The sequence below is a fragment of the Barbus barbus genome, assembly GCF_936440315.1.
Source record: "Barbus barbus genome assembly, chromosome: 19".
Lineage (NCBI taxonomy): Eukaryota > Metazoa > Chordata > Actinopteri > Cypriniformes > Cyprinidae > Barbus > Barbus barbus.
In genome coordinates, this window is record NC_136747.1 from 7,481,405 (window position 1) to 7,494,134 (window position 12,730).

Genomic DNA, 12,730 nt, shown 5'->3' on the forward strand with positions numbered 1-12,730 from the left:
TCAAAGATTTTTTAGCGCTGAATGATGCACATTATATAGTTAGTTATAGTTAGTAGCTAGGCTACTAATAAAAAACAATAATATAACATTTAACACAAAACATAATAATAATATTCAGATTTCGGCTAATGTCTAGTCTGTCCGCTCATGAAGATGAACTTAATTCGCTCACACTTTAAATTAAGCAGGTAAACACTTTAAAGAACTAGCTACTTTACCTGCTCATGAAGTTCGGGAGACTTTAGCTATAAAATTAGATGATTTCCTAATCATTTAAAATCCCAAAATGGCGGCGGGGAAGCTTTACAGTTGTTTTTCGCGCCTCCGGTTGCCATGGTAACCCAGACCCGTCACTATGGAATGTTCGATGATGATGTCACACTGGGCCACTATAAAACCTGAATTGGAGCATTATTTCATTGTCGCTTGCTATGCGACTAATATCAGCGAACCATGCAGAGTGAATATCTATCTAAACGAGTTCGACAATTCTGCTGAATCGTCTTCTCATAAAAACCCAGACATTCAGATCATATCAAACAGCTCACCAGAGATCTGTGAACACTCTCAGAACTGTGTAAACGAGAATTGTTGAACGTCTCAGTACTCTGTAGAATATGAAGCTTTCTCATTTAGGATCAGAGATGGCTTTTAAGAAAAACACACCATTATCATCATCATCATCATCATCATCCTCAGTTGTGGATGAAATGTCAGAGATGTCGCTGAGGAACCCATCTCTCGACTCATCCGATGAGGAAGTGTCCTCCAGTAACATTGACAGGCTTGTGAAACATCAACTGCTGATGAACAAAATCTTGGACCTTCAATACAGGGCCCGAGAGCGCCAGGAGGAGTTTCAGTCACTGCTGGAGAGATTTAACTCTATACGTTAGTAATATGTTTTTAGTTATATATTTATGTATATGTAGTACTCAGAGCACTGGTCAGGCCTGATTCTTCAAGCCCTCACAAACAAACTCTGAAAACTAGCACTTCAAATAAATAAAAAGAATAAGGCATGATTCCTGTGCGTGTTTGTAGGGCAGCAAAATTTGGACAAAATGTTGTGATTACATATATATCAATATGGCTATATAATAATAATTTTGAATTATTATAATATAATTGTTGAATATAGCCTAATATGAAATTAGGGTTATTGTATTATTATATTAGAAAACATGCTAGTAAAATAAAAAAAATTACAGAAGAACTATTAATCATTTTAGTGTTTAAAACTATAAAATTAATAATGATATTCATTGTTTCTTTCTTAATTTGCAAACAAACAATCAACCTTAAACCTTCATTTTTGACGGAAAGCCGTAGAGAGCCCTTAAAACTTCTCTTTTGTTGATAAGCAGCGCGTATATTTAATTAAATCGTAGCTTTTGAGATTTGACGGTCGCCAATTCACGATTTCAGTGTTGTTTTGATTAATTGTGCTGCCCTGACCCATATATTGATGTGCTTTTTAATATAATCTAAATTGTACATAACAGTTAATGATACTTATGTTTTACTTCTTACAGATGAATCGCTACAATGGGAGATTGAAAAAGTGGAGAAATCCATGGTCAACATGGAGTGGCTGGAGGACTTGCAGAAGACTGTTGATGAGTTCCAGGCCAATATGGCATACAACGTGAGCCGCCTTCGAGAAAACTTCAGAAAAATGCAGGAGGTTGCATCTAAAAAAGTTCTGACCGTGAAGGCAAAAGGTAAGCTCACGTACACACCCCATCATTCATTAAAAAACATATCTGAATCGCTTTGATTGCAATGTGATCTAAAATTCTGTGTCAGGGTATAGCTCACAGTGTAAAATGTGTTTGTTTTCAGGTAAACTAGGAAAAGATCTGGATGCCAAAGTAGTTAAAAGTATCCAGTCTCTGCCGTCTTGTCCCACGGTTGCAGAATTGAAGGCGAATTCAACTGCTGCAACAACGTATTCATCAAACCTGATCAACATGTTGAACAGCATCACCAAATCGACCTCCTGCAGTCCAGCCACGAGCAAGGCACTAAAACTATCAGCAGCAACCATTGAAAACCTCAACAAGGCTTTTCAAGATCACTGCTTGGAAATGAAGACTCTCAAGACACCTCAGAAAGAGAGCAGGGTGGCTCAAGATGTGAACAGAGACGTCTTTGTTTCTCCTGTGCACCAAAATGGATCTGCAGTTCAGCAGCAGAAGGTGCAAAAATTGCCTGCCTTTCCTGTGAAACCCAAGGCAGATGATTTTGCTTTCCCTCAGGTCAAAGAGCCTGTACGGGAGACAAATGTTGAAGTGTTGCCACTAGAAAGACCAGTGGCAACATCGGACACAGCTCCGAAAGACCTCGAGAGTCCATCTGCTGATGGCTCATTTCCTCCTGCCCCTGCCAAAACTTTTGCTCTGCCCAAGATCACACGATCTTTCGAGGAGACAAACGTTGCCATAGAGCAAAAGGAAAACGTCACATCACTTGAAGAGACACAAGTTGATGCGGAGACAATGGCGAGAACAGAGACATCATTTGAAGAGACGATGGTTCAGAAAGACCTCCAGAGTCCACCTCCTCAGAGCTTCCATCTTCCTTCCCCCATCAGATCTTCTGCTCTTCCTCAGATTTTGCAGTCTGTGGAGGAACCAAAAGTTGATACTGAGACAATGGCTAGAACAGAGACATCATTTGAAGAGACACATGTTGATGCGGAGACAATGGCTAGAACAGAGACATCATTTGAAGAGACACAAGTTGATGCGGAGACAATGGCGAGAACAGAGACATTATTTGAAGAGACGATGGTTCAGAAAGACCTCCAGAGTCCATTTCCTCGTAGCTTCCATCATCCTTCCCCCATCAGATCTTCTGCTCTTCCTCAGATTTTGCAGTCTGTGGAGGAACCAAAAGTTGATACTCAGACAATGGCTAGAACAGAGACATCATTTGAAGAGACGATGGTTCAGAAAGACCTCCAGAGTCCATTTCCTCAGAGCTTCCATCGTCCGTCCCTCGTCAGATCTTTTGCTCTTCCTCAGATTTCACAGTCTGTAGAGGAGACAAACGTTTATACTATGCTAGTGGAAGAACGCCAGAGTCCGCCTTCTGTCCACACCCGTCCGTCCTCGTCTGTGAAATTGCCCAAAATTCGGACTCAAGTAAAGCCATCACTGCAGAAGTCTAACACACCAGAGACTCGCAAATATGATTCTGTAGTTTCGGGCATCATTGAGGAGCAGTACATGAAGAACAGCGTGGAGGACGGTGACAAACTGCTTCATGCAAGCATGAAAGACCCATCATTCGTAATTGACATCAAAGCTCAAGAAAACAACCTCCAGCAGCTGGATCGAGCTTTTCAAAATAACAACATTTCCTCTGGAATATACAACCTGTGCAGAGGAACCGTCAATCAGACACTTAAGAGTGTTGAGCTGCGTCTTGGATGTCTTTTACGGAGATACATCAAACATGTCCAAATGAAGCAATTAAGGTAAGAAAAACGTTGATTATAGGCTAATTATATAAATACATTTTTTTGTGGTAAATCATTTTACAATTATCTAATTTTTGCTCATTGCATGTTTTCTCTGCTATACAGAAAGACGCTTGATGGACATTTCAAGGCGACCAGAACTTTAAGGGATGGACTGGAGTTCAAAAAAGTTCATTCTCAGCTCTGCAAATTTGACTGTTTCCAGCAGAGTGTGAACAAAATCTGGGACGCCAAGCAAGCCTCCACTGATGAGACACGCAGACTGTGCATCGCACGGACGGCCCATTTATACCAACAGGTCAGTACCAATTAGACAAAATGGCCTTCAAGCATTGATACGGAGTCTAAAGCCCCGCTCACACCAAGAACGATAACTATAAAGATAACGATATTAGAGTCCACACCAGCAGATGATATCACCTGTTTATTCTGATAGTGGGATTGATTCTGATTGGGTGTCAATGTTTGGATCGCTATCAGCTGGAAAAAAAATAATTCTGGAAGTGATTCCAACGATATTGTTTCTCTGTGCCTTTATCGTTATAGCTGTGGTGTGAACTACAACATTAATAATGACAGATGTAAATAATAATATATAACATGTAAATCATTTTCTGCTGTTGTCCTGCCTACAGGTGAATGTGGTGCATGGCCTACATCTGACAGGCATATCATGTGTGCAAAGACATGTATCTCTGCCTCTGCTCACAGTGACACCTGTGCGGTTCAGCACCGATTTGTGTCTGTCTCCTCTTCGGCAACCGCAAACTTCACCCAGCAGAGCCAGTCCAGCGTGCCATCCTCAAATCCACCCAAAATCTCTCCACCGCACAAAGGCGACCCGGAACTTACCAGGCAGTTTGGTGAAGATCAGGCACATAATTCAGTGTTGATGGGCTGTGTCAACAAGTAATGTGTAGAATAAAGGCTTATAAATGACCCCAAGAACAGATTATTGAAATGACACAAAAGTAAAACAAAAGCGAGGACTCTGGAGGCTTCGTATCAGGAACGGACTCTGGCATGGATGCAGCTACTGAAACAGAAACACTGGCCTGCATATAGACATAGGAAGATGGGTTCATTTACATTTGTTACACTGCACTGCTCAATTAGCAGTTATTAACATTTAAATGTAGCCATTGATTGGTTAACCCATATTAGTGATTTCAAGCTTTGCCAGAGTCAAAGATATTGTGTTAACATAGGCTATATATTAAACAATATTTTAAATAAAATTTATAGAGGAAAGAAGAGCTAGGTCTTAATCACTGTATATTGTTGTTTAAGCTGCTGTTGTAACAAAAACATTAAAGATATGCATACATATATGAATATTCATGCTTTGCTCATTTTGCAAGTAAAATTTAGCTTGGTTACAATGTCCAGGCTACGTGTTCATATTTTCCGCTTTGATGTAACTGGTTTATTCTTGATCTCTATTCTTCTGAACCTTTAGGTCAGTCACAGTAAAGTACTTGACGGCTGTTTTTCATTTGAAGCAGGCACACTTTTTCATATGAAGTCACTATAAAGGCATTGATGTGCTAGACAGTCAATGAATGACTAGGGCCTCATCTAATATTTTTGGTCATTTTTCATTGTACAGATCAGCTCATATGTATGCGTTTAGAAGACTTTCCATCCTGAAAACTGCCAGCAGGGTAGTTCCGGAGCATATGGATCATTAAGAGTCTACGTGAAATGTATACGGGATTATTAATATAATTATTAATATATAAAGTGAAAATGTGATGCAAAATTATTTTTTTAGATGTTTTCATGTTTTGAAATTTATTTTACATTCTAATTTGTTTTCATTCTAAATGAATTGAAAACATGTAACAATGTTTTAAGTGCAGAATGGTTGTATGTTTGGCATGTAATGAATGTTAAGCAGTATTCACCCTTTAAAACAAAAGTTACAAAAGCAGGTTTTAGCAGCAATGCCATTTTTGGTTCCCCAAAGAGCCATTTTTTTTAGTGTTAATGCAAATATAGTAGTGCAAATTTGGCCTGTGATGACCTTTCATTTGGCCATATTAAATAAAATAATTACAAATAAAGATATGCTTCAATGGAATTTTTTTTTTTATATATATATATATATATATTTTGTTCTATCTTTGCATTTAATGAAAAAAAAAAAATGCATTTAAAACTTCAACTTTTAATATATAATATACATTTATAGTTCTAATATAGTTTATACTTCCACCTTCAGCCCACAGAGGAAAGTTAGATTTTTCGTCACTCATAATTTGGGCATCTCTGGTCAAGAACATTGAGTCTTTGTCCTGCAGAGGGCAGTATGGCAATATTTTGATTTGAACAGTGAACTTGTTACACATTATGAGGTCACCGCATTACAAAAACAGTCCAAATTCATGATTGCAACAGCCTTTATTTGTATTATGCAGCTGGAGGTGTTCTTAAAAAAAAAACAAAAAAACAACAACTTTAAACCACAGTCTCGTCTCATTATTCACTCATATAGGGCCGTTTTTTTCACCATCTTATCTCTGTTGACCTGAATGGACAAGTATCCCAGATCGCCTCCAGGGAGCCCTGCAGTCCTTACACATTAAAATCATTTCAGCAAACACAAGGTTTGAGTTTAAGCACATAAGCACGCATAATAAGCATTTCCATTGTTAAATTCATCAGACTTCATGTAGAAACCATTTAGTGTCTGGAACTCACCTGAATAGGAATATCTTTCATGTGAGCCCTTCATTAGTCCAAATTAACCGTTGTTTGCTCACAAAACAAAAGCATCATGGAAAAGGTCACCTGTAAAAAGATTTGTGCGGAAAACTGAACGTGTTAAAGGAACCGTAGTCGTCTAAAAATCGCACTCCTGGCCAAGCAGAGCAGGAAAGCGGTAGAAAGAAAAGAGAGAGTGAGAGAGCACAAATTTTGTCCCCGATTCACATTATCACACCGTCTGGCTCTTTCAGACAATCACGATCATTTGAGGCAAGATTAGGGTGTCAGTCCTGGTGCAGGGTCAAAGGTCAGAGGTTGCCTTCACCGTATCTAGCCATTTAGAGCTCTGAGCCGCAAGTCTCAGAAAAGCCATGGCAGTATCCACACCACAATCCGAGTGAGGAGGACTTTAGGCACCAGTGGGGTTTTCATCCAGACCGAATAAGTTCGTATTTTAATAGCAAATCAGCAAAGTGCATCAGTTGTGGCCCAGTCCGTCAGGTTCAGCTCGGTTCAGAACAGCAGGGTGAGGGTGCAGTCACATGATGCAGCACTTGTTCTTGAAAATGTGCGGGTGTTTGTAGCGCAGTCTCTGTTTGGGCCGATATTTCTCTAGATACATCAGCTGCTTGCTGTTTATTGCCCCCCTGCGCTTCCTGCGAACACAGAAAATAAGCATTAGCGTGTTGATTTACATTCGTCACGTTCCAACCGAATGAAACCAGGCAGATAAAAATGGCTGGCAATCTCATTTCATTCCAGCCCACGTTGGGCTGAAAATAGCATTGAAAATAAAACAGGATGGAGCTTAAAGGGTTAATTGTGAAACTTTTGAGTGTCGAAATCTTTCAGCTTGGCCTTGCTATCAAAAGGCACTCTGGCAAGCGCAAGCGACAGAACTAGCGTTTAAGATCCACTCGTATGAATGTAGCAGTTGACGTCAAGACTCAAGCTCAAGGTCCGTGGTTCTTGAAAGAAGTCAAGAGAGAGATGTACGCACTGTCTGATGAACTGGATGGCATCTTCATACTTCATCCCACTTTCAATCAGTGCCACGGCCACAAGTACTGGAGCTCTGCAGAAAAAAAAAAAAAAACATTTGAGAGAGGTGCAACATTGACCTAAACAGACTGCTGTACGTTTGTGAGAGATCTCACAGAAGTACACTAGCAATGTAAAAATAGCCATTTTTTGTACTTTTTGCATTCGTGCTTTATAAAACATGTCAAGGACTGAACACTTGATTTGCATCTTTGTTTTATTGTTTTTTTGTCTATTACATGCAAGTTTACTAAATTAAAAAATACTTGCCATTGTTTTAACGGTTTGTTAATATTTGTGGTGTTAAATGTACAAATAGTAAAGGTGGGGTAGGTAATTTGGTTCAAATTGTTTTTTTTGTTCTGCTGGTTGAAAGTCTCTTCACATCCCGATAGCAATCACTAAATTTAGTGCTCTAAATGTATTTAAAATCATCTGTGGAAGGTGTAGGATCATAAAATGTTCGAACCAATCAGATTATCCGGTGTGAACATTACGATAGGCTGTCCTGCCTGCCTGTCAACGTATGTATTTGCATACCTCCACACACTCTGTTCGCACAGACAAGATACGTCATCAGCACGGTCCATTACGCTACTGCAGACCAGGCGAGAATGGAAGGTGTTATTATTATAATATTATGCGCTTCATACTGTAATGTTTTCTCACCGGTGAATGAGACATGAGGTAATCTGACCGTGTTGACACAGTCTCTCATTGTGACGCTGGTTAGCTTCTGGTCTGCCTGTGTACGGTCATGTGTTTTGGAGGAGGCGTGGCTTTGGAGAGTGAGATCTTATGCTTTCAAAGCTAGCTTGCTATTGCTAGCCTCTCTGAAATTGCCTGCCCTAGATTTAAGCAAATGCTATGCTTGAAGTTTGAATTTACTTTAATAAAAAAATATTATATAGTATAAATGAATAATTAAAACATTTAAAGTAAATTAAAATAAATGTATAACAATTTTAATATTTTATCTATATCAATTGCAGTCAATATTTAATAATAATAATTTTTTAAAAAAAGTGTTTAACAGCATATTAGCTTTTATTGTGGTACCAAACTTGGCAACTCTAACACACATAACTTTATTGGCTCATTAGAAAAACTCAATTGTTCCATGACCTCAGATAGATCTTAGAAACTGTACAGTGAAAAACAGTTTAATGGAGAAATGCCACATTTTGGAAAGAGGGATTACAATGAGTTAATTCATCATACAATAATTAATGTTTCACAATACTAAAGGTGTAAAAAACAATTGTTAGTGCTGTTGCTAGGTCGTTCTGGGTGGTTGTTATGCCCCAAGTCATATTAAGAGCCCACCCTCGAATCTCTACTTTATTCTCGTCTCTGCATGTGACTCCCCCCTTTAACGTCTGCAAGATCTTTCCTTCCACTTTATCGCTCGCCAAGTGGAAAATCTTACATCTGATATCTTACAACAGTAACAGCACCTCTCCTTAACAAGCCACAACTGAGGGATCATTCAGGTCGATTTAGACAGCAGAGCAAATTTTAATACTAAACGCTCAAAGCTTCCCTTTCAAACATACACCATACAGTAAAGACAGTCAAATCCTACAGCATAACTCCAGCTCTAAACAGCGTTGCCATCTGAATTAGATGAAAATAAACGAGTCAGGCCAAAAAAACACTGGCAGTCTTTCAAAAGTCGAGACCGATTCCTTTGGAAGTGGATGAAGTGCGTCAGAGATGGAGTTTTACCACCCAAAAGATGAGAACAGCAAGGCCAGACCCCCTCCTCCTCCTTTTAACGTCACTCGCTGTTTTGCAGCCGACGTTTGGGGTGTTTTGTGTCGCCGTATGTGCGCCAACAGAGAGCATAAATACATCATCCGTAGATGCTCCTTATGAGACGTACTGTTCCGTATTTATAACTGCAATAGCACATTATGTTGTGCAATATTGCTTTTTAGAATGACTGATTTTGTCATTACCATGAAATTGTGCCCACTGAATTTTGTTATGGTAAAAACAGCTTCCATTCGTGGTTCAGTCATGGGACGACCACTAGGTAACTCGGAGCATCCCGTATAGCTAAAGAATCCCAGTCATGTGGGATAGACAGTCTGGCATAAAGGTCATGGAAAGAGCACACTTTTGAGGAAGACAGTAATAACACATGTTTGTAAAAAGCAACTTCCTGTTTTGTCTTCGGCCCTCACCCCAGAGTGGGACTGCAGCAGAGTGAGTGCACTTTGGGGACTGTTGACTTTGGCGAAGCACTCTGACCAGTTTAAAGCCTCTGAAGAGGTACCTCTCGCTCAGCCCATAGGGGACTATCAACTTCATCCACGGTTAATAGAGGAGACGTGTCTCTTGGGAGGCCAGAGGTGCATAATGTTCTATAGAGCACATTCTTTTCCAGATTAAGGTCTCGAACGGGGCACCAGACAAGAAATGAACCTATTTACCCCTGAGTTCCCAGGGCTGAGCAAAAACCAGCTAGTTAAAGATGTGTTTACATCTTGAGGGCAATGCGATTGTGTTTCTGTAAGCTCATATACTGACCTTCCTAAACCAGCCACGCAGTGCACAGCCACGCAGCAGCCGGGTTCTTCTACAAATCGTCTCTTCAAGAGACTCAGCCAGTCCTCCACAACCTTAGATGGAGGAGGAGCGCCGTCATCAAATGGCCAGTCCTGGGGAGAAAAGAACAAGTTACACCTTCACATCAGCACACACCGAAAAATTACTTCTGTCATCTTTTACTCACCTTTGTGTTGTTCCAAATCTGTATGGCTTTCTTTTGCTGAACACTAAAAGATGATATTTTGAAGAATGTTGCTGGTTGCCACTGACTTTGCATAGTTCCCCCCCTACTATTAATGGCTACCGGCAATTGACTGGTTATGAGCATTCTTTAAAATAACGTCTTTTGTGTGCTACAGAAGAAAGAATTTTATACAGGTTTGGAACAACATGAGGGTGAATAAATGATTATCATTTTTGGGTGAACTATCCATTTCCTATTCACACAGAAAGACAAGCTTTGACTTTGAAACTTTGGACTTGTTCACACTGGCAACAATGCATTCTGATTTTGGAGTATTTTTTCAATTTCATGGTTCCATTTCAAGTGAGTGACAAAATATTGCATCATGAAGCAGATCAAGAGAGCTCTTTTGTCTGCAGTCCCATTGGTAGTTGATTTGCTGCTCATCTGCATAGATAAACTGCTCAGATTTGTTGTATCCAGTGGTTGTTTTTGCTCATGTTGCCTCAGTTTGGTAACTTTGACAATATATGACCTACAGCTACTTTGTTGCTACAAATCGCCATCAAAATATACTACAAACACTTTTTAAGCTAAGTATTGCAACCCTTTGTGATTGGCCAACATTAGTGGATCATGAGTTAAATGTGATGAACCACACCCATGTTTACTCTAATAAGACACCTGTGTGAATTGCAAAAAAACTGAAGTTCTGAGAAGAGCTGGTGCAGAATTTGTTTACAGATGCCACCTGGTTTGCATTTAATGCAAAGACTTCTTAAATGTGACTTAAGTGTCTAAATACTGGTTGGGGCCACTGTATCAGTCTTCACAGTCTAAAAGAAATCTGCTAGCTTTTTCTGTATGCTTCTATACTTGGTTCTTTGTAAAAATGGGTTATCCAGATGGTGAAGGTGCTGAGGGAGCATAGAGCACTGGGTTAGTGAGGTCCATTCAGAAATAACTTTTCGGGGATGTGTCCACCCTACATTAACGTAACTGGCTGCTTGTGTACCATAGTAAAACTCATTGTTGGAGTAATTAGTTTCAATTGTTTCTTGACACCGTAGTAACTTTTTGGCACATCTGTTGTTCAAACCTCATTTATTCAATAATAAAGAACTGTTGTTAATGATATCATCAGGAATGTGGAATAAGAACTTCTGCTAATTAATCAGTTGGAGATTAGATTAATGTCAGATTATTGCTGTAATTAATAAACATGGCATTTCAGGGCTTTTATTTTTTTTGTTCTCCATGTGTTTTGCTGTATTTCCAGACGGTTGATTCAACCATTGGTTCCCTCTTACGTCATAAGGAACAACAAGGACAAACTAATAGATGTAGAATTAAATTTGTATATACTATGTACTTCTAACCAGGTCTCTACAGGACAAGAGTAGTTCCACACAACTTTGAGAAGCTCTTTCCAAATATTCATTGGAAGTACGGTTTTGGAAATTACCATATTGTTATAATAAACAAGAAGTTAATATTGAATGAGTTACATTTTAGACACAGTGGGCCTCATTTACGAAACGAACGTACGACCGAAATTTGGGCGCATGGTCGTTTCTACGCAAAACTTGGAATTTATCAATATGGACGCGAGCGGTGGCTACGATCAAATCTCACGTCAGGTCTGAGCTTGTGTACGCAAGTTTTTGAGTTAGCCTGAACTTGCGTGCAGCATAGAGGATTTCGGAGAATTCTATAAATTACAGCATTTTGTTAATGCATTTTTGATTAAGTCGACAAAAAAAGCTTTTTTTTTTTCCCTTTCAGGGCTTTAGCTTTATTTGCGCAAGTAGCAGCATAAACAACAGACCGTGAGGAATCACACATCGTCGTATCGCGCACCTGCAGCGCTTTCTGTGAATGGAGAAAAACAGAAATTATAAAATGAATAAAATAAATGTGGCTACACAAAATATATTTCTCTTAACAGATTAACAAAAGAAAAAAAACAGAGCGACAAGTATAGGCCACTTTCGTTTTTGTGACGCTCTCAATGCATTTTATTTGTTTTCTATAATATATTATTTTATTTAACTGATTGGCGATCACGCAGGTGCCTCACACGCACACAACATTTCAGCGTTACTAATTGACAATTCAGCCATTAAACAAACTAAAATGCAGTCAACCAAACATAAATCTTACATTGCACAATTTACAAGGTCCACTCTAAAATCAGCGTTCAGCGCTGAAACAAACATTTATTGCACATGTGAAGGGTGATAGCTTTCCTGTAGCTCAAATAGCAGAGCATGGCGCTAGCAACGCCAAGGTCATGGGTTCGATTCCCAGGGAAAGTAAGAGCTGATAAAATGTAAAAACTGTAACTTGAATGCAATGTAAGTCGCTTTGGATAAAAGCGTCTGCTAAATTCATAAATGTAAATGATATTTTACGTGGATATTGGAACTCAAGTGAAGTACAAAGCCTTGTTTACATCATAGATAACAGTTTAGCAACCAAATGTTACACGGCAAAAATGGAAACATTTGGATGACGAATGAGAGGCTTGTGAGCCCAATGCCGTTTAGTTTAGAATAAATTCATTTTAGCTTGACGTTGTATTCCGTTTATAATAAACGCCACTATAGCCTAATTTGTGTTTTACTTCATAATTTAATATAAAACTTTATAGCTACTCATTTTTGTTTTCATTCTTGTTCTGTAATGCAGTTAAATTTAAAGGGTTTGTTGTGGATTAAGGAGAATTAAATCTATACAGCGTTTATAAATTT

General features: G+C 39.0%; 2 protein-coding genes across 5 annotated transcripts in view; one reads left to right on the forward strand and one right to left on the reverse strand.

Moving 5' to 3' along the window:
- The first annotated feature begins 1,851 nt into the window (after positions 1–1,851).
- Positions 1,852–4,427, forward strand: LOC306884910 (uncharacterized protein). Its single transcript, XM_079441147.1, has 3 exons — positions 1,852–3,484; positions 3,593–3,785; positions 4,123–4,427. Exons 1-3 carry the CDS (start codon positions 1,974–1,976, stop codon positions 4,378–4,380), a joined length of 1,962 nt encoding a protein of 653 aa, XP_079297273.1. The 5' UTR covers positions 1,852–1,973; the 3' UTR covers positions 4,381–4,427.
- Positions 4,428–5,873: 1,446 nt separating this feature from the next.
- LOC306885841 (protein tyrosine phosphatase type IVA 3-like) overlaps positions 5,874–12,730 on the reverse strand; it is a 32,362-nt gene continuing 25,505 nt past the window's right edge. For all 4 annotated transcript variants that reach the window (XM_079442621.1, XM_079442622.1, XM_079442624.1 and 1 more), the window contains 3 exons: positions 9,773–9,903; positions 7,197–7,271; positions 5,874–6,852 (listed from right to left, as the gene is read on the reverse strand). In XM_079442621.1, the coding sequence (XP_079298747.1) occupies positions 6,735–6,852; positions 7,197–7,271; positions 9,773–9,903 (324 nt within the window). In that variant the 3' untranslated portion in view covers positions 5,874–6,734. The remainder of the gene's footprint in view (positions 6,853–7,196; positions 7,272–9,772; positions 9,904–12,730) is intronic.